The sequence below is a fragment of the Chelonia mydas genome, chromosome 1 (genome assembly GCF_015237465.2).
Source record: "Chelonia mydas isolate rCheMyd1 chromosome 1, rCheMyd1.pri.v2, whole genome shotgun sequence".
In the NCBI taxonomy this organism is placed as follows: domain Eukaryota; kingdom Metazoa; phylum Chordata; order Testudines; family Cheloniidae; genus Chelonia; species Chelonia mydas.
In genome coordinates this window covers 106,926,968-106,950,043 of record NC_057849.1, presented here as the reverse complement: position 1 = coordinate 106,950,043, position 23,076 = coordinate 106,926,968, and the positions used below count along the sequence as shown (strand labels likewise).

The 23,076-nt window shown below is 46.6% G+C and overlaps 1 protein-coding gene across 3 annotated transcripts; it reads right to left on the bottom strand.

Moving 5' to 3' along the window:
* Positions 1-2,487: 2,487 nt before the first annotated feature.
* ING1 (inhibitor of growth family member 1) lies at positions 2,488-16,280 on the bottom strand. Of its 3 annotated transcripts, XM_043535545.1 has the most exons (3): positions 15,484-16,201; positions 8,285-8,356; positions 2,488-4,101 (listed from the first exon to the last, which is right to left on the bottom strand). In XM_043535545.1, the coding sequence occupies exons 1-3, from the start codon at positions 15,623-15,625 to the stop codon at positions 3,398-3,400; spliced, it is 918 nt and encodes a 305-aa protein (XP_043391480.1). In that variant the 5' UTR covers positions 15,626-16,201; the 3' UTR covers positions 2,488-3,397. The 3 variants fall into 3 exon arrangements, with proteins under 3 accessions (XP_043391480.1, XP_007063967.2, XP_037752873.1); XM_007063905.4 differs by lacking the exon at positions 8,285-8,356 and having other exon boundaries at positions 15,484-16,280; XM_037896945.2 differs by lacking the exons at positions 8,285-8,356; positions 15,484-16,201 and adding an exon at positions 6,448-6,535.
* Positions 16,281-23,076: the final 6,796 nt, after the last annotated feature.

The following is a 23,076-nucleotide window of genomic DNA, read 5'->3' as shown; positions in this document are numbered from 1 at the left end:
TCGTTGAACATTTTTGACAAAAAAACAAGTCATGCTTCCCCCCACTCAGACATTTTCTAGTAGTAAGCTACTGAATGATAGCCGTTACATCTGATGATTGTTCAGTCACCTGTAGGACATGATTTAGTAAGCATAGTCCAATTTCTTAGTAGAGAGATTACCTATCTCAACTGTGCCATTTGCTGGCAATCTCAGGAGTGAAGCCAAGCAAGGAATGGGCACGGAGACTCAAATGTTCTCTCACTTCTAGAGATGGTCTCTCCAACTCAGCGTTCAGTTATGCTGACGGATGGTGTTGGGAAGCTTGTACTTCTGCTGCCTCCCCCGAACCTATTCTGTGCAGAAATAGAGGAAATAAGTTCCAGGGCTAGTACATTCTCTGAACCATTAAGTTGACCAAACAGGCAAGAAGAAAAAAGTACATTGGTAAAGATACTATTTTAAACAAGATGCAAAGCTTGAGTAGTTTCCACAGTATGAGGCTGTAGACTGTGTGTCAGCATACCATGAAGCCATACTTCCAACAATGAATAGCCTCATAGCAGAAGCCAGTTCATGCTAAATGAAGTGAACAGGCTCATTGCTTGAAATTAGACCCTATCAAATACTGTGGTGTAGGTCCAAGAGATGTCAACGGTAAGCAGCAAAAGAAAATTGCAACCCATATGTGGAATTGAGAAGAGCAGGAAGGTCATGGAGAAATGAGTAAGCTGATCATATAACTTTTAAACCACCTAGCAAACGAGCAGGTGCTTTTGACACATGGCTAAGATAAGGGAGGGCAAGAGCTGAAAGTCTACTCATTTAAAAACAATGACAAGATGGACCTATCAGCAAACTAATGGATCCCTCTTAAGTTGGACTTTTTCTATCATGCATCTCCACACCGCCATTATTTTACCCCAGCTTCTGCATTTGAAACACCACTTGGGACCTACGCTGGACACAGTTTAATGGGGGAACCTAGGATCAACCCTGGCCAGCTAGCCTGGGTTCAGAGATGTTGAACTGTGTTTGTACTACATCCTACCTGGCATTTCAAATTAGTTTGGTGAGCATGATTTTTTAAAACATGTTTTCCTAGATTAGACAAGGCTTAATTGGAGAGGGGACAGAACGTTGGAGCCGGGCAATTCCACAAGGGTTGAGATTAGCAGAGGGGACAGCAGCTGGAGTGAGGAATAGGAAAGAGAGCAGGGGACTGTGTGGGAGGGAGAAGAGGAACAAAATGGGGGAGAGGAGGAGTGGGGTAGAGAGAAGACAAAGTAAGTTTCAGCAGAGACTTGCTGCCATAGTTCCCCTGCTGGCCCTGGATCCTTACCAGTTGTGGAGCTCAGGGGTCAGAGCATGAATGGGCAACTCATTAAATTTAAAACTAACTCAGTATAATTTAGGTGGGGAATCCCCATAGGGTTGATGTAATATTTGCAGTATGTGACACAATGCATTTTGTAGCTTCCCTATACATCCCGAGGTCACCACAGCCCTTGCACTTACTCCTGTTCTGCTGACTCCATATCTTCCACTCCACTTCTTGCAGATGGACCAGCCCACCAGTTCAGTGGCATGATTTCATTATTTGTGAGAGGCAGAACAGCTGCAGTTTAGGAATTTTAGGAGAAGAGGAACATGGTGTTCATAAGAGAAACAAATCTACAAAATTCTTATATGAACCATTGGATTTGGTAATATGAATGGATCAGTCCCAGCATTGTGTTCCAAATCTTCCTCCTGCTGCCCATCACCTCTCTGCATTCCTCTCCCGCTGCCCTTCTCCAACCTTTCTCCTGTTACCAGCCCCAACCCCAACCCACTTGTTCTTAAACCCTCCCCGCCACACACAGAGGGAGTTCCACAAGAGACAGGAGGAGGCAGAAAACAGAATGATACTTCTCCCTTCTCTGTGTCCTGTTTGACTCTGCCAGGATTTCATCCTCTCCACTGTGAGGTGGAGGGAACAGTTTGACCCTATGTTCTATAAAGAAAAGTGAAATGGGATCTGGGTGCCTAAAGTTAGCATTTTTATTATAGCTAAAGCAGTTTTATTTGAGGAGACCAGCACGGTTACAAATGCTTAAACTGGATAGTTGCAATAATTCTTTTATAATATTGTAATTCAATAAGCACTTCCTATTGATAACAAATGTGAACTAATTTATATCTGCATGAATGTAAATGTGGCCACTTCCATTCCATTGATTTTTTTTTAATTATTATTATTATTTAAGATATATGGCCAGGCCTTAGAGTAACTGTAAGAACTACAGTGTAGAGTTGGATGGAAGGTTAAATGCTATTTTGAGACTCTTATTCTCTTGCTAATCATACGCTCTCTGAAGATCCATTATTGGAAGCATAATTAGACTACCATCACAACAGATTCTACTTTAGGCTTCCAGGCAGCAGTTTGATGGTGCTACTGAAGTTAGAAATTAATTTTTAAATGGTATGAATCAATATTAAAATGTAATCACCAGAGGAGCAAACTAAGTTTTTTCATTTATTTCTTAATATCACAGCTGTACAATTTTCATACATACAGAAGGAAATGCACATTGGATACACAATGGCATTTGGCTGCATTTCCGATTATAATACAGTAAGTGCAACTCCACTTAAAAATTTACATTTATACACCTTATACAAATTAAAGATTGCTACACTATTATCTGTGACAGTATAAAGCTTGATTTATGTTAAGTTTCATTACTAAACCACTTCCTGGTTAAATATAAAATGTACTCAATCATTTTAAAATGGCCCTTGTGGTACTCGGCCAGTATATAAAATATTTGTCATGTAAAATTTAACCATTTACTTTTTTAAAAAATAATCTTCTAACGCTATTTAAACATTCGTTATTGAACTGTTATACTGACACACTCTGTAGCAGAAGTCATATTTTACCTTCTTGTTTGATCTTGCATTGGTCATCACTGAAAGAAATTAAATTTGTAATGTACTGTCATTTTATTCAAATACAACTGGATGGCTAAATATTAGACAGTTTGCTGGAAAGGTAAATAACATTCCTCTATAAAGAAAAATGAAATTACATTTAAGCAATATTTGTTATCTAAATGTTAATGGGTATAGTGCTACCAGCACAAAAAAGAAATATTATATTGTCTTTAGATCTATCTGAACACTAAATTTAAACTCTTATTACATGTTTATTAATGTTGGTCGCCAGACCACTTTCTTTTTACAGCTGTATCAAATGGAAAAACAAAATTGCTCTTATTGCCGTCCCTATAACAGGAATGGTTTAGTTTCTAACCTCCTTTAAAAATATACATTTCACAATCCTTGCACCTCAACAAAGGTGACACTGACAATAAATACACTGGTTGGTTGGTTGGTTTTTTATCTTTCTTCACAATCAAGAGTCTACAAACTACCTGTTGTAGGCCCTTTCTTTTTTAGATTTCTCCAGTGCCTTGTCCATAGTTTTCTCATTTTCTCCTCTACATTTAGGGCAGTACCATTTGCCCTTTGGTTTATGATTGAGTCCCACACATGAAAAATGAAACCACTCAATTGGGCACTCATCATTATCACATCCTATCATTTCTCCATAGGAGACTTGATTACACAAGCAGTATGTTGGCTCATTGGGATCAATAGGAAGATCCGCAGGGGAAGCCTCCCTCTCTGCTTTAGCCTTAGACCTCTTCTTTTTCTTGGATGTTTTTGCTTTCTTCTCCTTTGGCATTCCTGAGGTGATGTCATCATGATCATGATTATTAGAAGCGTTTTCTCGATTTTCATTATTTCTTTGCCTCCTCGACCTCTTATTGTTGGGCTTTTCAGCCTGAGTGATTGTCTCATTCTTTGATTTATCTTGGCTGGCTTTGCCACTGTTTCCAGTGGTCTCATTAGTCTCTTGACAGGTCTCAAATAGTTCCACATGACTGTCCACTTGCCTGGTTCTATTCTCAACAAGCTCCACCATCTGACTGACAATTTGGATCTTTTCATCTCCCAGTTCCTGACTCCTGATCAGTGCTCTCTGTATGCAATGCAACAGTCTTCTCTTTTGCACTGCATCGGTCTCTCGTTTGAACTTTTCATAATAATCATCCAGCTCCTTTAAGATCTCTGCAAAGGAAAAAAGTAAAACTATAAATATTCTGCACATACAGAATGGCTGAACAAAACCTCCCCATACTATTGCCTCCCAAAAGCAGCACTACTTTCTTGTAAAGTACAAAGCTGATCAAAGACAGCCACACTGAAGTTGAAATCTGACAAGTGGCGGCTCACAGCTACAGCTGAATAGTTGGTCTCTCTGGAACAAAATGCAAATGCCATCTACTTTAAATTTAGAAATGTATTATTAAAAATAATTTCATTTTAGACTGTTACACCCTGTGCGAGTTTTGTGGGTGCGGCAGTATGTGATGTCTATGAAGCAGCTTGTCACAATGAAGGGAAGTTACAGATTGCCAGGTAAGTGGCCTAGATCTTCAAGACTTTTCCTTTTAGACAATTGAAGTGGATTGAAGTGCATCATGGGTGAGGGCTCAATGTCCCATGATGCAGTTTTTTCTGTACCATCATTCCATGGGCTTTCAACTGCGTTTTGTGGCATTTTTCAATGGCCCCTGTTTACTGTGCGCTCGCAGTCTCTGTCTGAAAGGATGGATCCTGCATTGCTCTCTATTGTTGTGGTCACTGTTATGAGCACATCATGGCTGGTCACTGAGTATATCATGAGCACCCAATTTAAACAGGAATCAGAGGTGCCTGACCTGCTGTGTGCCATGGAAAGAAACAACACCAGATTGCTTTTGGCATTCACGGAGCAGCTGCACATGGTGAACCATCACTTTTGGGCCCAGGAAACAAGCGCTGAGATCGCATAGTTATGCAAGTCTGGCATGATGAGCAGTGGCTGCAAAACTTTTGGATGCAGAGCGCACCTTCCTGGAACTGTGTGCGGAGATAGCCCCCGCAGTGCGGCGCAAGGACACCAAAATGAGAGCTGCCCTCTGAGTGGAGAAGCGCGTGGCGATTGCTGTGTGGAAGCTGGCGACTCCAGACTGTTACCAGTTGGTTGTGAATCAGTTTGGAGTTGGGAAGTCAACCACTGGGGCTGCGGTAACACAAGTGTGCAGGGCCATTAATCACATCCTGCTACAAAGGACTGTGACTCTTGGCAATGTGTGTGAAACAGTGGATGGCTCTGCGGCAATGGAATTCCCTAAGTAAGACAGGGCAATAGATGGCAGGCATATCCCAATTTTGGCACCAGACCACCTTGCAATAGAGTACATCAATAGAAAGGGGTATTTCTCGATCGTGTTGCAGGCACTGGGGATCACCATGGGCATTTCACTGATATCAACGTGGGGTGGTCCGAAAAGGTGCATGACACATGCATTTTCAGGAACACGCTCTGTACAGAAAGCTGCAAGCAGGGACTTTCTTTCCAGACTAAAAGATTCCAATGGGGGATATTGAAATGCCCACAGTGATCCTGGGAAACCCGACCTATCCCTTACTGTCATGGCTCATGAAGCCTTACACGGGAAACCTGGACAGCAGCAAGGAGCGCTTCAACAATAGGCTAAGCAGGTGCAGAATGACTGTAGAATATACGTTTGGCAGATTAAAAGCAGGCTGGTGATGGCTTTATGACAAGTTAGACCTAAATGAGGAAAATATTCCCATGGTCATAGCAGCCTGCTGGGTGCTCCATAATATTTGTGAGGCTAAAGGTGAGACGTTTCCCACGGGGTTGCGTGGAGGCAGATCACCTGGCGGCTGATTTTGAGCAGCCAGATACCAGGGCTGAAGTGCACCAGGGGGAGAGCAATTTGAATCAGGGAGGCTTTGAGGCAACACTTTGACAATGAGCTCCAGTAATGTGTCATTCTATACAGCACTCTGCCATGCTTTATTAACTTGCTGCGTTGTATAAAAATTTTGATGATTCCTGACCAGGATGTGTAGTGAGCAAATGATGAAATTGACACTGTGTATTAATTCCAGCATAAACCACTCTGTTTTGGAGACAAATAAAGATAGGTTATCATTCAAAGAGTTTGTTTTTATTAAATACCAATTAACAACACACACAAAAGACTTGGTGGGAAGGAAGATAACAATGAAGGGCAGTGTAGGCTCTCATAGCTGAGTGTAAGTCCAGCTATCATTTTGGAAGCTGTCCAAAGAGGTGGAGTGACCACATACCAAGATGGGCTGGGAAGTTGCACGGAATGTGTGGGAGGAGTTTGGGGAGTGCATGGAAGGCAGTTCTGTATCATCTGCAGTGGGTTCGAGCACATGAATTCTGCCTGCAATGTGATTAGGGACTTCAGCATCTCTGTTTGCTCCTCCAACACTTTTATCATCTGCTCCTAGCCCACTAAAATTCACTCTTAGCTCTCCTTTCTGTCCTGCCTATTTTATAATTTTTTTTTTAAAGTCTCTCTCCACAACCTGCGTTCTTGTTTTTCGGCCTCTGAGGATTGGAGCAACTCTCGGAACATGTCCTCCTTGCCTTACCTGGCGGAGGCACTCCGCCAGTATGTAGGGGGTTCCACTGAAGGCCACAGCTGTAGAAACAAAAGAAACAATAAACAGAAGCATGAATGTTAGTGCACACACTGCATCGACTCATTATAGTAAAATGCACCTTTAAAAAATACGAATCAGTTTCTCACGGCCTCTTGGCAAGCAGACAGCTCAGTGAACACCCTAAATATGGTGAGGTCGGCCTAGGGGAGGGGAGGGTGCGCTCAAGATGGGGCAAAGGGTCTCGGTGTTTTTTTTAAAGAGGATCACTGCAGGTGACTAGGGACAATATTGTAAATTCTGCCACCATTTTCCATAGGCAGGGGTCAATGAAAATGCTATCTCACTCTTGAAGGTAAGTCAGGATGTAAGGGTGCATCTCTTGCATGCGTGCAGCTTCAGACCGGGTGTCTATGCCACTCGCCTGTGTGCTGCTTTGGTTCCTGCACAAGTGATTGCTGATTGGCGCAGGAAAGTTTCCTACAATGGGGGAAGGAACAAAGCAGCTCTGCCAACGAACCTTCAGCAGAGGATTGGCGAGTACCTCCAGGAAAGTTTTCTAGGAGATCTCTCTGGAGAATTCCCGTGAAATCTTGGTGTACATTAACACGCTGTTTCACCGCACTGCTTTGCTGCACAGAGGAATGTAAAGCACTTGCTAACACAGCTAGTCTTGTACATTTCTATCCCTTTACCCACTTCTACAATATATACAAAGCAAAGGACAGCTCTACTTCATATAACTTCAGCTCAAAAAGATCACTTACCAGAGTTCTCCTCTGCCACATCATACACACCAGAGACGGACTGCTGGGACTGGCTGGACCCCTCCAGAGTGGAAAAGAGTTCCTGACTCACCACACCACTGGATGACCCTAAAATGTGCTCTACTTTGTCCTCGGGACTGTGTCCGCTGCCCCACCAAAGTATCCATGGGGCTCTTGGCATTGGAGGTGGGGTTGCTGCCGAGGATGGTGTCCAGCTCCTTATAGAAACAGCAGGTCTTCAGCACAGCACCAGAAGGACTGTTTGCCTCCCTTGCCTTCTGGTATGCCTGCCTCAGCTCCTTTATCTTCGCGCACACTGATGCATGTCCCATTTGTAGCCCTTATACAACACGCTAGAAGAAATCTGACCGTAAGTATCACAGTTCCTACAGCTGGAGCAGAGCTGGGACTGCATAGCCTCCTCTCCCCACAATGCCAGCAGATCTAATAACTCAGGTGTGCTCCAAGCGGGACAGCGTTTGTTGCATGGAGCTGCCATGGTCAGCTGGAAAGATTGTTGTGAGCTGTCCACACTGAGCAAACAGGAAGTGGAATTTCAAAAATTTTCAGGCCTTTAAAGGGGGAGGGATGCCTGGGTGCAAGGCAGTCAAGTACAAACTGCTGACCAGAGCGATCAGGATGGATATTGTGGGACACCTCCTGGAGGCCATTTACAGCAACATGACCAAGTGCAGTGTCTACACTGCCACTTTGTCAATGTAACTTTGCTGCAAAAAGCTCTATGCCTCTTGTTGAGGTGGTTTTATTTTGGCAGCAAAGTAAGAGAATTTTGTTGGCAGAAGGAGCATTGTAGTGTGTACATCTCCATTGTTTTGTCAATGAAACCTGACTTTCGTTGACAAAACTGTAGTGTAGACAAGGCCTTAAGCTACCCTTCTGTTCCTCCGAGTCTTTGGCAGGTGAGAGCCAAAGTCTAAGGATTGCTGGATCAGGACTGCAATATACAAACTATAGGTATATTTTAGGTATTTTACCTCCTTTTAAGATGTGCGGGAGGCTTGGATACATGCCTGCGTGTGGCCATGTCCCTCCCGCACCAACATATTCTGAAATGGTTGCAATCTGAGTAAATACATGCATCTATTTTCAATATGTATTTAACCAGAGAAAATAAGTATTTAGGACATTCAAATATATTTGGCAACAGTTGGAGCAGTTATGATCTTGGATTTAAAATAGTAAAAGTATAAACCAAATGGAGATAGTCTTGAAGTGGTATTATTGTCCTACTTACTATAAGGATTTTTTTCAACAGGCAGACGTTGTTTTGGAGAGAAAGAAGTTTTAAAGGGTCAAATGTGTGATTCTAGAGTTCATAACTGTGAAAAATAGATGGATGTGTTTGATTTGTGCTCATTTCATCAAACTCCATTCAATATCAGTGAGACATGTTAGATTCCTTTCCCTTTCACCATCATAAATATACTCGTTCCTCATCAGATATTATCTACAATGAGGATTCTTTGCTCTCTCTCTTTTTTTTTAAACTGCATCATGTTCTGTTTCTCTTTCCATTCACCTTGAAATGAACACAAAGGCTGATGAGAAGAACAGTTTAGCTTACTAACCAAGAATGAAGGTTTTAGAAAAATGTAAGACTTGGCAGAAAAAGCAGACAAGTAACTCCGTTAACCTAATAAATATTACAATCACATCTACATTTAAATGAAATAGCAAAGGTCTGACTTTGAATTTTACAAATGTGGACATTTATCTCCCTAATAAGACTTTCTTTTGGACAAGAAAACATGCTAATAGCTCTTGTTACACAACTAATATGAACAAAGCTGTTGCTATTTAGGCTTTGTCATGATTAGGATAAAAAGGTGTTTGTTTTTTGATAACATGTTAACTAACACATTTTAGGACTCTAGTTTAGATACAGCTAGTTGTACTATAGCAGGTAGAATTGGTGTGAATGAGCTAGCTAACCTTCTTAAAAAAACAAAACCTTTTATCCTAACCAAGACAAACTCTTAGAGATTAAGTATGGTGGGAGATTAAACATTTATCATCATTATTCCCAATGACTTAAATTCGGAAGTCTATATTCCAATTTTGTGGCACTTAGCCAATGTCATTAATAGATTAGCCCACTTGAATTTGACATACAGATAATCTTTCTAGGAGAAATACTTTTCTTTGTGGATATCCAAAGAATGTTTCTCTACAGGCTACTAATTTTTTTAGTGGCAAAATAGTTTAATTCGGTTCTCCATTCCTATTACTAAAGCTTCATTTTAAATATGCTATATGCACATGAAAAATATACCATTATCACACTGCTAGCATTGCTCTACTATTTAATATATTGGTAAGGCATATTTCATTTAGTCATAATAACCTTGATCTTGCTAGCTGCAGAGCACTTCCTGTGAGGTGCTAATCAAAGTTGCTCGGCACAACACAAGATACTGAGTGATACAGTTGGCTGCTGTTTACAACTGTGCCCAAATAAAAAGGGTTGCTCAAGCAACAAGTGGGTGTTCTGATGGATGGAGTTGGGAGACTGTGGTACTTAAGTGTGACACTAGATAAGAAAATAAGTTTCTTAGCAGCTATTTCAGCTGAAAGTTGTGCCAGGCTCTAATTTGTAATATTCCTTAGAGAAGCAGACTCAGCAGCATGGCTTGCCTGTCCTCTCCAGAATGGCTAATACTATTCCACTCTCGGGTAAATACTGTATAGGCCCTATGCAAAAGCCTAGCTGTTTCAGTGTCTCCCAAGATAGTCAACTACCTGTGAGTCCCTGGTTTTACTCTGTCACCTGTATGTTTAAAGCACGTTGGGGAAGTTACAAATGCAAAAATCACATGCTGGGAATTCTGTGCACCTTGTAACTCCGTAGGCTGCAGAGGACACAAACTATCAGTTTTTTGCTGTGTAGCATCAGAAAGCCCACCCTCAGCCATAAGAATGAAAACATAGGCAATACCCATCAGACAATCTTAAGTACTGCACTAGCTGAGCTAAACAGTTTCTCACAACACATAAAAATTCTCTTTGCGACATTTATTTCAACATTATCCACTGCTCTGCACTGAAAGTCTCTAAGCCAATAAAATCCCAGGTTTAAAGTATAGCTATAGAGATAAATTTGTCTACCTTTTTCTAATATTTGCCCAGCTCCCCTGTGATCCATATTTGAATAAGAGTCACGGATTTATTTTCCAAGTTTGAAATATTTACCTCACTGTTCCCACTGATTGATGGCAGCAAGCTCAGGCCCCCATAAAGGTAACTAATTTGGAATATTCAGTGTTGATCTGGAATAACAGCCAGATCCTGTGCTGCAAAGATTATTTCTGTCTGCATTGAGCAAAGCAGACTGCTGGTTTGATGCTTGCAAGGGTATAAACCTTGACTTGTGTCATTTTAATTTTTTTCAGAAAACATAAATGAAGAAGAGGCTCTATTTCAACAGTCACTTGAATGGCTTTGAGTCGGGGCCCCCACCCTTCTCTTCTAACAAAGATCTAGAGGCCAAGTAACAGGGGACACTTGATTACTCCGGTGGAAACAGATAGTTGCTGTACCCTATATCTGCCTATCCTTTTATATTGCCAGTGGTCTGGTGTGCATGCTCTCAGGTTGAGGCTAGCATAATCATTTCCCACCATTGCTAACATTGGTACAGCTCCATCAATAGACAAGGTGCCAGCAGCTGCCAACATCACTTTCTCAACTAACCATGGCCAGAGTATGTCTAAATGGCATACTGAAACTCCCACTGACTTGAAGGGGAGCAGAGTGTGCCCAATGCTAAGCACTTTTCAAAATTCCACCTTCAAAAAGGTGACTTTTCACAAACTCAGATGGAAACATGGGTATTGTTTTTTTAAAAAAACACAGATTTGTTTGGTTAGCTAGCTCCCAGTACTAAAAAGGGGGAAGGGTCGATGGGGAATCAGGACCCTGAGACTGATAGTCCCCAGGCACAATGGGGAGAGGCCAATGCTCCAGGTCAGCCTGAATGACAGGGCGGGCAGGCTAATCAGGGAGTCAGGAGGCAAGGGAGGTCCCATCCTCCATGTGAGCTGGATTTGCCTGGGTCAGACAGAGTGGGGCCGAGCTAAGGAGAAAGCAGGGGCCCCATCTGAGCTGGGGAGCAGAGCTGGGCCAGATCCAGAGGGACCAGAAAAGCAGCCCCGAGAGAGCAGACCCTGTCCTGGGAGCAGAGCTGCAGCCCCAAAGCCAGAGGCACAGCCCAGAGAGAGCAGACTTGCCCTGGGAGCAGAGCTGTAGCAACCAGAGCCAGAGGGGCCAGAAAAGCAGCCCAAGAAGCAGGTCAGTGCTAGGAGGAGAGTCACAGAAGCAGCCTGCAGAGCAGACCTGTCCTGGGAGCAGAGCTGCAGCAACGAGAGCTAGAGGGGCCAGAGAAGCACCCCAGGGAGCTGGAGGCAGAGCAGCAGAGACAGAGTGGTGGAGCTGCGGCTGGAGCAGTCTGGAGCTGGGTGTGGTGAGCAGCTGGGGAGACCGAGGGGGACCCTGGGCAGCAGGCCCAGCACAGGGAGACGCCTCAGCCAAGAGGCTCTGCAGGCCAGGCTTGGATCATAACCCCGACAGGGCGGGGACGACATTGGGAAGAAGGGTCCTACCACTTAGAGCCTGAGAGCGTGTGGCCACCACCAGAGCAAGTGTCCAACCCACAGCATCCCTGCAGCACAGGACCTGAGAAGGAGGCCTGGGACTTCCAAGGAACAGACTGTGAACTGCCCGGACATTCCAGAGACGCTATTTGTGACGTTCCCTGCCACAGAGCGGGGTGATGTGTTTCCTTTTACCTTTCCCATTTCCCCTTATTCTTTTTAAAATTGTTGATTAAATAACTTTAACTTGTATCTAATGGTCAGTGGGTCAGACAAGTGCCCAGTGCAGAGAGAGTATCTCAGAGTGGGGACACCCTAGCCCCTGTCCTAGATGACCACAGCAGGGTTGGGGGTCGAGCCCCCCAGGAATCCTGGGCCCAGCCTTGTTGGGTTTACAAGGACTCTGCCAGACAGGAGAGTGGAAGGGGAGTCCTCAAGGGCAGGGAGGACACTGGGTAAAGGAAGTGGGAGTGAGGACTCAGATCCTTTCGCTAGCCCACTTCACCGGGGTAGTGCAGAAGCCAGGAAAGTTCCCCACAAGAGCAGGACTATTCACCTGCTTACATAATGGTAGTTTGGGGGAAATGTATATTGTATATGGTAGAACCTCACTAACTCAATAATTAGGAGAGCAGTTACTAATTATTAATTTAGCAATTTAGTAAATGAACAGTGGTGGTAAAAGATGCTGCACTATCTGTACTTTGTTCATTTACTCAACTATAACTCATTTTGTGACACTGCCATACATCAGTAAGTTTTATATTTTTGTACAATGAAATCTGAGTACTGGCACCTTACCACAATGCTCTACTCTTTATTACTTTTTAAAGGTATGTCAGGAGAGACCACTATTTGTGTGATTCATGAGGATTACTGTTTAATGAAGTGTGTATTTCAAAGCTTCTGATATACTACCACACACTATAAATCAGCAAAATGCTATGCAAAATTCAATTAAGTTTTATTTAAAGAACAATCCCACGTCTAAAATAACTGCCAAAATCTTGCTATAAACTATACGTATAAGGTAATTTATATTTCTCGGATCCCCCTCTCCCTTTCAAAATCTGAAGAGATTGTTGTTCGAAGGAAGGCTAACAGCGGGCTAATTTGCTTTTAAAAAAAAAAAAAATACATGAAGGGTAGGGTGGGGGCACCTTGAAGGTCACAGAGCAGAAGAAATTCATAGGTTGTGGTCTGGACTTGCCAGCCAGGCTACCCCGGGGCCCGGGTGTAAATGGCATCTCTCTGTGGAGAGGAAAGAGCTCCCTGGACACCGGCGTGGGGTGCAGATTTGCAAGGAGCCGGTTTCCGGGCTAGGAACCGGGCTGGGCGTTGGCTGTTGCCCGCCTGGAGGGGGGCTGCCCAGGCGGGAGCCAGGATCGCTTCTCTCCCCCGTCCAGGCTGGAGACGGCGGAAGGTTTGGGGGCTCGGGCCAGCCGCGGGCGGGCGCCTCTGCTCCGCCCAGTTGGAGCCAAGCCCCGCTGCAGGAGCGCCCGGCCCAGGCGAAGACAGCGGGACTCGTCCCCCGCAGCAAGGACCCGAGTCCCGGGGACCCGCCACGCGCGGCGCGAGCTCCGCCCCGAAGCGCCTAGGGCCGCGCCCCGGGAAGGGCGCTGGGCAGCGGAGTCCCGCCAGCCCCGCGCCGCCTCAGCGCCTCGCCCCGCCCCAGCTCGGAGGCCGCCCCCTGCCGGTCGGAGAGGACACGGTGGGGGGGGGGGGGGCCCTTGATTCCCAGCCTCCGTTCTCGGCTCCTCCCCCCGCACCGCACCGCTCCGCTCCGCCGCCATTATAGGCGGGGGCGGGGCACCGGCGGGCGCTCAGCCAACCAGGAAGGCGCTCTATCAGTCTCCTTCAGGAGGCTCCGCCCCTCCTTAGCAACCGGCCACTTGCCAACGCAGCAGGCACAACCAGGACGTGACGTCAGGCTATTGTTCTTTGAACAGGAAATGGGCCCAACCGAGTTTCCCGTTTTTCGAAACAGAGGGAAGGAGGCGAAGCCGAGTCTGCCGTCTACCAATCAGAATCAAAGAGTACAGGGATAACCCGCCTTTATCCGTCCAGCACGCCAATCAGAATGAGAAGTGCGAGGAACCCGTCCCTTCCGGCGCAGCAGGCCAATCGGAATCAGAAAACCCAGTGCTCAGTTCTCCAGGGCAACCGACCAACCAGAATGAAAGGACCCGCCCACCAATCCCAAGGCTCCAATCAGAACCAGAAGGCGGAGACAGCACAGGTCCCCCACCTAAAAACGTGTCAATCAGAATCCGAAGGCCAAAGTTGCGCCCATCTCGCGCAGCCCATGGCGCCAATCAGAAACGGGGAGGCGGGGGGAACCTCAAGATATTCAAATCAACCCCACAAAAAAAAGGGGCTTCGGAAACGCCGCGAGGAGGCGGAGCTAGAAGGCGGAACAGCGAGCCCGGGCAGTGAGCGGCAGAGACGGAGACGTGGGGGCAGAGCCCGGCCAATAGCGCGAGGCGGAGGCGGGGCGAACCGCGGTATGCTAATGAGGGAGGGCTATAAATGACGCAGCGAGCGAGGTGACTGACTCCGACATAGCGCGGACGCAGCTCCCGTTTGCACTATAGTGGGTGTGCAGGAAAGCGCGCCGCCCTACGCCTCCTCCCCCGCACCGGGCAGCGCTGCCCTGTAGCCCTTGCTGCCGGTGCCTTCGATGGGGAGCTTTCCACCAGTCTCTGGCCCGCGTGCGGGGAGGAGAGCCCGCAGATCAGCGGCGAGTGCCGCAGAGACCAGCCTTCCCTCCCCCCCCGCGCCCCGTATGGCAGGAGGGGTCCCCTCCAGCACCCTGTGCCACCTCTGCCCGCAGCGCCCAACAGACCTTCCCCTCTACACACACAGCAAGTGACAAAGCTGCTCCGCAAACTAACCCCTCTCCCCGCGGGGCAAGGAGACGGCATGCCCCGGAGTGAGTGCAGCCAGCATGCTGCGGGGAGGGGACACTTAGCATTCAGCTCATCCATAACCCATCCAGCGTTTATTTTATATAACTCCCCTCCCCCCTACACGGGGGCTGTTTTACAGGGTGAAACGCACCCCCATTAAAAAGAGCCTGAAGAAAGCAAACCCTGCCCCCCACTCGCATCTAAACCTCCTCCCCCTTCTTCCCTAGCAGCCTCTCTCCCTTACTACAGCCATAATGAATACTGTACATTCCTAAATGTTGTTGTGCTGTAATCTCTCCCTCTGTCCACCCAGCACTTTCCCCGGTACCTACAAAACCTCCCCCCACAACTACACACCCAGAAATAGCCCCCCATACCCCGCTTCCCTGCCCCCCGTCTTCTTGTCCAGTATTTTACACTGAAAAGCAGAGTCCTTGCTTAATAAGAGAAGCCGGAGACCTTTTGTTCCGCCCCATGACAAGAGCTAACGCTGCAGATCAGCCCCTCTCTCCTCTTCTAGGCTCTCTTTTCCTGCTTTCTCCCTCCTCCCAGAAATAAAAAACTACCATCCCTGCAGGGTGCGGGGAGCGGGCAAAGGGTGCCAGGACTCAGCTACCAAGGAAAGAAAAGACACCCACCTAACCCAGCACCACACACACACAAGAAAGCACTTACCTTGATATTTGGCGTCAATTTCCCTCATCAGGGAGACATTTCTCTGCAGATCGAAAGGCAGAGACTCGATGGAGTCCAGATAATCCTCCACATAGTTCACGAGGTGAAGCTGCTCTCCGTTTGCAGGACTCAACATTTTCATCCGGCAAGACAAACAGTCTTCCTCCCCCCTTCTCTGCGAGACGGAGGGCTGCTCGCTCCAAAGACGACAGCCCCAATCTGCCCGGCTCGCTCCCTGCCCACCTCTCTCTGGAGCTCCCCAAAACCGAGAGAAGCTACATCTGACTCCTCTCCTGTGAACGCCGAGAGAGAGAGAGAGACACGCACCCTCCGCTAGTCCCCACCGCCAGCAGCAGCTGATTGAATGGCTGTCGTTGTGGGTAACTCACGAAGGAGGTGGTAGGAACAATCAGAGGGATTTGTGTGTGCGAAGGGGGAGGCAGGGAGGGGGGGCTCAAACCAGATCCTCCGAAACAATCTGGAAACAAAATCTGTTGTGCAAAGTGTCTGACAGAAGCAGCAGCTCCTCCGTGCGCCGCTCCGAGCCTCTCTCCTTCCTTCCACGCTCTTCTCGCCGCCGTTGCTCCCGTCCCCGGTTATATTAATGCAGCCTCCCCTCTCGCTATACGCCGCACTTGATCCAACGTGGAAAACCCAAATACCAGTTTCAAACACTTGGGAAACATTCAGCCCCGCCACGCAGCACGCATGCGCACCCCTCCCCTCCACACACTGACCCTTCCCCCCCCCCACCCAACAGCAGCAGCAGCAGCAGCACGAAGGCTTATGTGCATATTCATTATCTCTGCACCTCCTCTCCTTCCTCACGTTTAAGAGGAGGTGGGGCTGCTGCAACAGCAGAGCCAAGCGGGGAGGGGGGAGCTTGCGCTGCGGCTGCCGGTAAGGTACGGAGGGAGCAAATGGGTTCCAGAGGCAAAGGCGCGTGTGTGATGCCGGGAGCGCACCGGGAGCCAGGGCATGGTGCTCAGGGGCCCGCGGGAAAGTCGTGTGGTTACGTGCAAGAGCGCTGCCGCTACGGGGAAAGTTGTGCATGGTGCTGAGATGACGGCGATGCACGGGGCGTTTGCACACGATGAACTCAGCGGCTGGTGCTTTTACACGGGGGTCACTGGCACCCACTTTGCGCAGCGGGGGGAAACGGCTGCGCTGTCCCGCACGGCCTCTCCCGCGGGGCGGGAGGTATCGCCGCAGGACCGGGGGAAGAGCGTGCAACGCGGCTGCTGCTTCAGCCCCAAAGTGGACCGCCCAGCTCCCAGGCACGGCTCCCCCGGAGTCCCGCTGAACGGGCACAGGCGCAGTCCGAGTCGCGGTACCCGGATCACCGGCCAGTAGCACAGCCACCGCCAGGCAACGGCATGAATTCAAGAGTCACCCAGCCAGCGCAGGGGGCTGCTGACATTGCTGCCAGCCAGTCGTGTCCCGCCCCGCCGCCGTGCGAGCCGATCAGAGACGGGGATCGGGGCGGGACAAGCAATGACAATTCTGCCTGGGACACCGCGACAGGGGAGGGGGGAGGAATACGCATGCGCCTTCTGACGAGGGGAGACGAGAAAATGGAGGTGGGAAGAGTTAAACTACATTTCCCAACAGCCCCTGGGTCCCCGGGCATGCGCCGTACACGTGTGCACTGCGGGGCGGGCAGAAAAATCCCTCGCACGCAGTCCGCACATGCCCATGCAGGAAACAAAGGGGTTACTGGGGAGGGAGGGGACAGCGCGTGTGTGTTGGGGAGGGTCTGCGGGGGCTCACGTGTGAGGGGGAGGGAAGTGCCTCAGGGGTGTAAGGGGGCAATCCCCTATGGAGTGGGAGGGGAGGCTAGGCGGTGCCTTTGGGGTGTTGCCCATGTGAGGGTGGGTGGAATTGGAGTGGGGATGCCTGGGCGACCTTTATGCAGCCCCGTCCCCTGTCAGCTTCCTGCCTAAGTGGGGTCCTGTGTTCTTAAAGGTAATTTGATGAGAACAATGAAATTCATCCCCCCTACTCTCCCCCTTTTCTACTTGGACAGCTCAAGAAGCCCTGTAAGCCTTCTGGGGCTCTGGTTTTCCCCCATGTCTTCGTGGGCTCATCGGAGATGAGGACTGGCTGCCCCTCTGGCCAGGAACTGAAGAGGCCAGCTTAGAATCATAGAATATCAGGGTTGGAAGGGACCTCAGGAGGTCATCTAGTCCAACCCCCTGCACAAAGCAGGACCAATCTCCAGTTTTTGCCCCAGATCCCTAAATGGCCCCCTCAAGGATTGAAATCACAACCCTGGGTTTAGCAGGCCAATGCTCAAACCACTGAGCTATCCCTCCCCCCTCCTTGTTGTATCTTTAACAAAATAGCTTTTCATCCAGCAGTTTGAGTTAAAAGCCAACCAAAAAGGAAAAATAAAGCAGCAGGAGAGTTTTAAACTGCCTGGAGAATTAATCACATCTCTAAACTAATTTGATTTCACTTTGTTGGCAGCTGAGATGTCCTATCTCCGCTCGTTCTCTAGTAGCCCACAGAAAATGAAAAAAGTGATGCCTGAGCTATTAATATGTAAAATAAACCCTTCAAGCCTTCATGCAGCATAAAGAAATTTAAAAAAAGATACAGCCAATTATGTTCCCCAGTGTAGGTCACCTTTAATTTAGATTGTAACTAGAGGAGAGGGAGTCTTTGTTTTCTAAAGTTTGGTACGCATCTATTCTGCTGCATGTGCTAGTAATGAACACCTCACAGAAGCTGTCTACCTCTACATGTCCACAGAGGCTGAAATACTGTAGTACCCAGTATGCCCCATCCCCGAGGAGGAAGAAACTAGTATACACAGCAATTTTTCTTCCTCACATCGCCCCACTAAAAATGCCCCATTCTCCGAAAAGGAGAGTGCCTAACACACAGCAAAATCCTCCCCGATAGAAGATATCCCCAGCAGAGCGAATGAGAGACTGTAACATGCAGTAAATCTCCATTCCAGAGAGTGATAGTAAAACATACACAGTGTGCAATACTCTCTGCACCATACTGGGGGTAGGTGGGAAAGGAACAAACCCACCCCAAACCCTTCAGAACACACACATTTCCGGAGGCTGAGATACTAAAACATACACAGCAAAATCCTTGTCTTATCCCTAGACAGGGACACAAATATGCAGCAAAATTCTACCTCAATCCACAATACTTTGAGAGGGGAGGGAGAGTGTAACACACACATGAGCACGCGCGCACACACACACACATCATCAAAACCACCCCAAACCTCATTGGGGAAATAGACTGCAATACGCACAGCAAAATCCTCCTTTCCCATTGATAGTGTTTCCTTCCCTCACTGCCCTTCTCCCTGCCCGCCAGTAAGGGAGATTTTGGGTAGAAAAAGCTCTGGCTGGAAAGCTCATTTCTCCAGAGGTGGCAGAGACTCAGCATTTCTCTGATCTGCCTTGCTGCTGTGCTGTGGGAGCTTAGATCATGATGGCAGAGGGGAGGTGACTTTCGAAGGAGCTGAAAGTGTTATTATTTTAACAATAGCCTTTAAAATAAAGTGATTAAAAATCAGCAGGTTTCTCCCCTCCCTCTGTGTGCTTTAATGGGGGGAGGATATTTTATTTAAAATGGATACTTATTGGTAAGCCCAGTTGTCAAGACAACAGTATCATTAGCAGGAGAGGCCTAGCTCCTCCTCTTCCTCCCCCCCTCCATCTTCTCTCCCTCTCCTCCCCACCTTCCTTTCTTCCTTCCTCTTCTCCCTCCTCCCCAATCATGCTTCTGTTGCTTGTAGTTTCTCTAGTAGCTCTTCATGCATTTCTTCCCTGCGTTTCTTTCACTGACCTGGCTGTTGCTACCACTGAAGCTTCAACTGCAGGAAGCGGAGGATAACCCTGGTCGGTGTCTGGAGGAATCTCTCTGGCGGGAGCGGGGGTTGGGAGCGGATTTCTCCTGCTTGTTTTATTGCTTATGCTATAAGTACAAAATATGGGGAATATAAATAGCAAAACTTCATTTTCCGGGATGCTGCAATGTCTATGGCTATGTGAACGATCACAAAAAGAGTGGGAGGAAGAACAGTGTTGTGGTGAAAGCACTGCAGGATAGACCTCTTATTAAAGCTTCCTTACAAGGTTCATATGTATGTTTCTCTTCTCCCGCTTTAAGCAGTCTTCATGAGTACTGACTCATGAAGACTTGACTTTACTCATGAAGACCTTCACTTAATATAACTGGATTGGCAACATGTGTGATTTTATCACAAGTCTCTCAATATTAGGAAAATGTATCTGTGCTTATCTGAAAATTTCCTCTTTTAAAGCCCCAGATCCAGAAGTCATACGATTACGTGAGAATCTCAGCTTTCATTTAAAAAAAAAAAGTAAGTTTCTAGCCTCATGGTTGCAGAGAAAAGCTGGAAAACATGATCCCTAAATGCTCCAAAACCAGGAGGCAAATAAAAAGAACCCCCCATTTGTTAGTTTAATAATCTCATGATTTTAAGCCAGTTTCATGATTTCTGGGGGCCTGACTCATCATTTTTGAATGCATAGGGTTGGCAAAACTGTTATTGTTTGTGAAGCATTAACACTGTGGTCATCACTATACAGAACACAGAGGAAGAGCCAGGCCCTACCCAAGGTATCTGAATCTATCTAGATATTTATGCTCATCACAATGATATCTGAGCACTAAATAACTACTATCCAATCTCTGCTTTCTTTTCTGTTTTATGCTTTACCCTATCTGTTTTCTCAGTTTCCCCTTTTTGTCTGTTAGTTATCTTACTTATGATGTAAACCTTGAACAGCTAAGAGAGGCATAAAATGTGTGTATTTATTCTGTGTAGTAAAACACCCACATAATGCTCTAGGCACAGAACAATAATTATACATGCAAATTATAAACTCAAATGGCTGTAAAAGGCCCTCCTAACTCACCAAAAAATGAACTCTCCTCCTCTCCCCTCCAGCCCTATTCAATGCTTTTGGGGAAAAGCCTGGATAGATAAGCTTTTCAGTGTTTCCTGAAGGTCAATAAATCTGCGCTGTGTGGTGCCAAGAGGGAGGAAGTTCCAGAATTGAGGATCTTTCACTGACAAGACATCCTAACCTACCCCTTATTTGAACCAGGGGATTGTAAACTCAAGTGCCTTGGTTGATCCCAAGCTTCACGGTATGACAAAAGGGGAGAGAGAAGGTCTTTCAGGTAGTCACGACCCAAATCCTGTAAAGTTTTATGCATCAACACCCACAAACCTGAGGTTCACTAAGAAATCAACGGACAGCTAATGAGTGCTGGGGACTGGACTAGATGAGCTTTCGAGGTTCCTTACAGTCCTATGATTCTATGATCATAAATTCAATGTGCTCTCTGCATGAAATACAAAACGGGCAGCCTTATTCTGCACTAACTTTAATTTTTTGAATGGTGACTGGCCCTTTAAGGATAGTTGGGCCTACCCCCACATCTGTGACTGACCAGCTGATGATGTGACCCAGGCATTAGGTGATAGCTGGAAGATCTCCTGGTCCTCATAAAAGTCAGTAATAGTGACTAGTGATAGTTGCAGGAAGACTCCCACAGGAGTTCCTGTGTCATGAAAAAGAACGTACTTCATATGTGCCTCCAAGGCAGATGGCCTGTAGAGTGTAACCCTGTGTGGGAGTAGATGGGGTTCTGGGGAAGGCCCCAAATCAGGAGGAAAGGACATGAATGATATTTTAAATTGTGTTAAACAGTTTTATTTTGAAGAAATAAAACTGAAGCTCTGAAGGAAAGAAAGTGAAGTCCTGTGGCAGGAGAACGTTCTCTGGGCTTGTGAGTTAGCCCACCGGTTTGCAAGACGCATACAGAACATGTTGCAGCGATCCAACTTATAGGTGACAAAGGTATGGATACCCAGGATGAGGTCCACATGTCAAATAAATGGTCACAACCTGCTTTACCAAGTGCAAATGATAAAAACATATGTAGCAACCATGGCAATGTGGGGATCCAGCAACAACTGGAGATCCAAAGCTTTCAGGATGTGAACTTCAGTAGCAAACGGTATACATACTACATTAGTTGAAGGATCTTGATCTAGGGTCCACCATTATTTTCTGTTATTTACCACAGCCAATTATCTCAGTCGTACCCAGACTGAGCCTCAGTCAGCTAGCCCTCATTCAGGCCTACACTATTCGGCTTGAGTAAGTTGTTCAGTTGTATTGCCAGGGTTGGATACTGAAGGCATTGTACCCCAGATCTCCCTTTTAACACTCTTAACAACCTCATGTACATGTTGAACAGAAGGGTGCCAGCCAGAAGAACAGCATGAAACTGTGAATGAGAGAGCCCTTGGGATAGATGAACAATTGCCTAACAGTAATCTCTAAAATCTCTCAGACAGAATGGAACAGAGCCACTCGAGCAATTCTCTCCAAACATGCCAGGCTACAGTGACATATTAACAACACTTAATGGTCAATGGTAGCAAAGACAATAAAAGAATCAATATGGACATCTGAATTCTTTCCAGGAGGAGCCAATTTTGTCTCCATATCCTGGAGCTGGCAATAGCTGGCATGTGTAAAGGTAGTGTATTAGTATGTGTGTTTTTAGCATTTTGGGGCATTGCTCAAAGAGGACAGAGTTAAGGTTACATTGCAGGACTAGCATGTATCTTTACTTTTTATTTCCTGGTTTTCAGAGATTTTAGTGTAGCTGAACTCTGGAAAGGCAGGAGGAGGCATCAGTGGGCAATCTTAATTCTGCTTCAAAGAAGTTTTGGGGCATTTAATTTCACTGGTTTTTAAAAAATAATTTCTTAGCATCCCACACCCCAATGTACCACAACCCAATTCTCTGCCTCCCCTGCGTCTGGCTCCCTGGCAATGGTAACCCTGGCCACAGAATGCACTAACTGCATGCTAATCCCTTCACAGTGACATGCCTGTTCTCAGTTCCCCATCCTGGTCTCAGCACTGTGGGGGCAGTTTTTGAAGGGAGACAGAAATGGAAGGGGGTTCTGGATGTGGGGCAGAGCTGATGACCTGAATGCATCCCCCACTGCAAAGATCTGAGCCACCTCCTTTCTTCCCCCAACTCTTCTGCACTATTCTGACCTTCTCTTTCCTTCTAGAAGCAGAAAGAGGGGAAAGGATGAGCTCCCAAAGAAAAAAGGTCCCTCGCAGAATAATCGCTTCATTGAGAATAATATTCATTGAGGGATAGTAGAAAATCTTTTGAAAACTTAGTTCTTGTCATGTACACTTTGTCCATGGTAGGTTGCAGGGCTGCTACTAGTAGGTCAAGCTTCTGTGCAGACATCTCAGAGAGATATACACCAGATGTGTTCAACATAAAATTTTTTAATGTGCTTCCAGGTATGGCTGAGGTCTAGTTAAATAAGGTATGTTATACCCAATGCCACCTAGTGGATGAACATTATAATACAGTTTAACATTCCATTACATCTCCCCCTTTAAATTCAACGTTCCTACCATTTACAAAATTTTCAATATCACGGTATCTTTGAAGTATCAGTCTGTTAAGTGTCTCTGAATCGTACTGGTTTTTTAATTACATGACCCAAAATTTGGTCATCTGGCTGTTAATTAATTACAACAATTGACT

Bases quoted from the DNA above. Each gene is read 5' to 3' on its own strand.
- ING1 (XM_043535545.1), bottom strand. From the start codon at position 15,625: ATGAAAATGTTGAGTCCTGCAAACGGAGAGCAGCTTCACCTCGTGAAC. The intron at 8,357-15,483 runs GTAAGTGCTTTC...CAACCATTTCAG, and splicing joins AATTGACGCCAAATATCAAG to AATATGTTGGTGCGGGAGGG. The intron at 4,102-8,284 runs GTAAAATACCTA...TTTCCTTTGCAG, and splicing joins CCCGCACATCTTAAAAGGAG to AGATCTTAAAGGAGCTGGAT.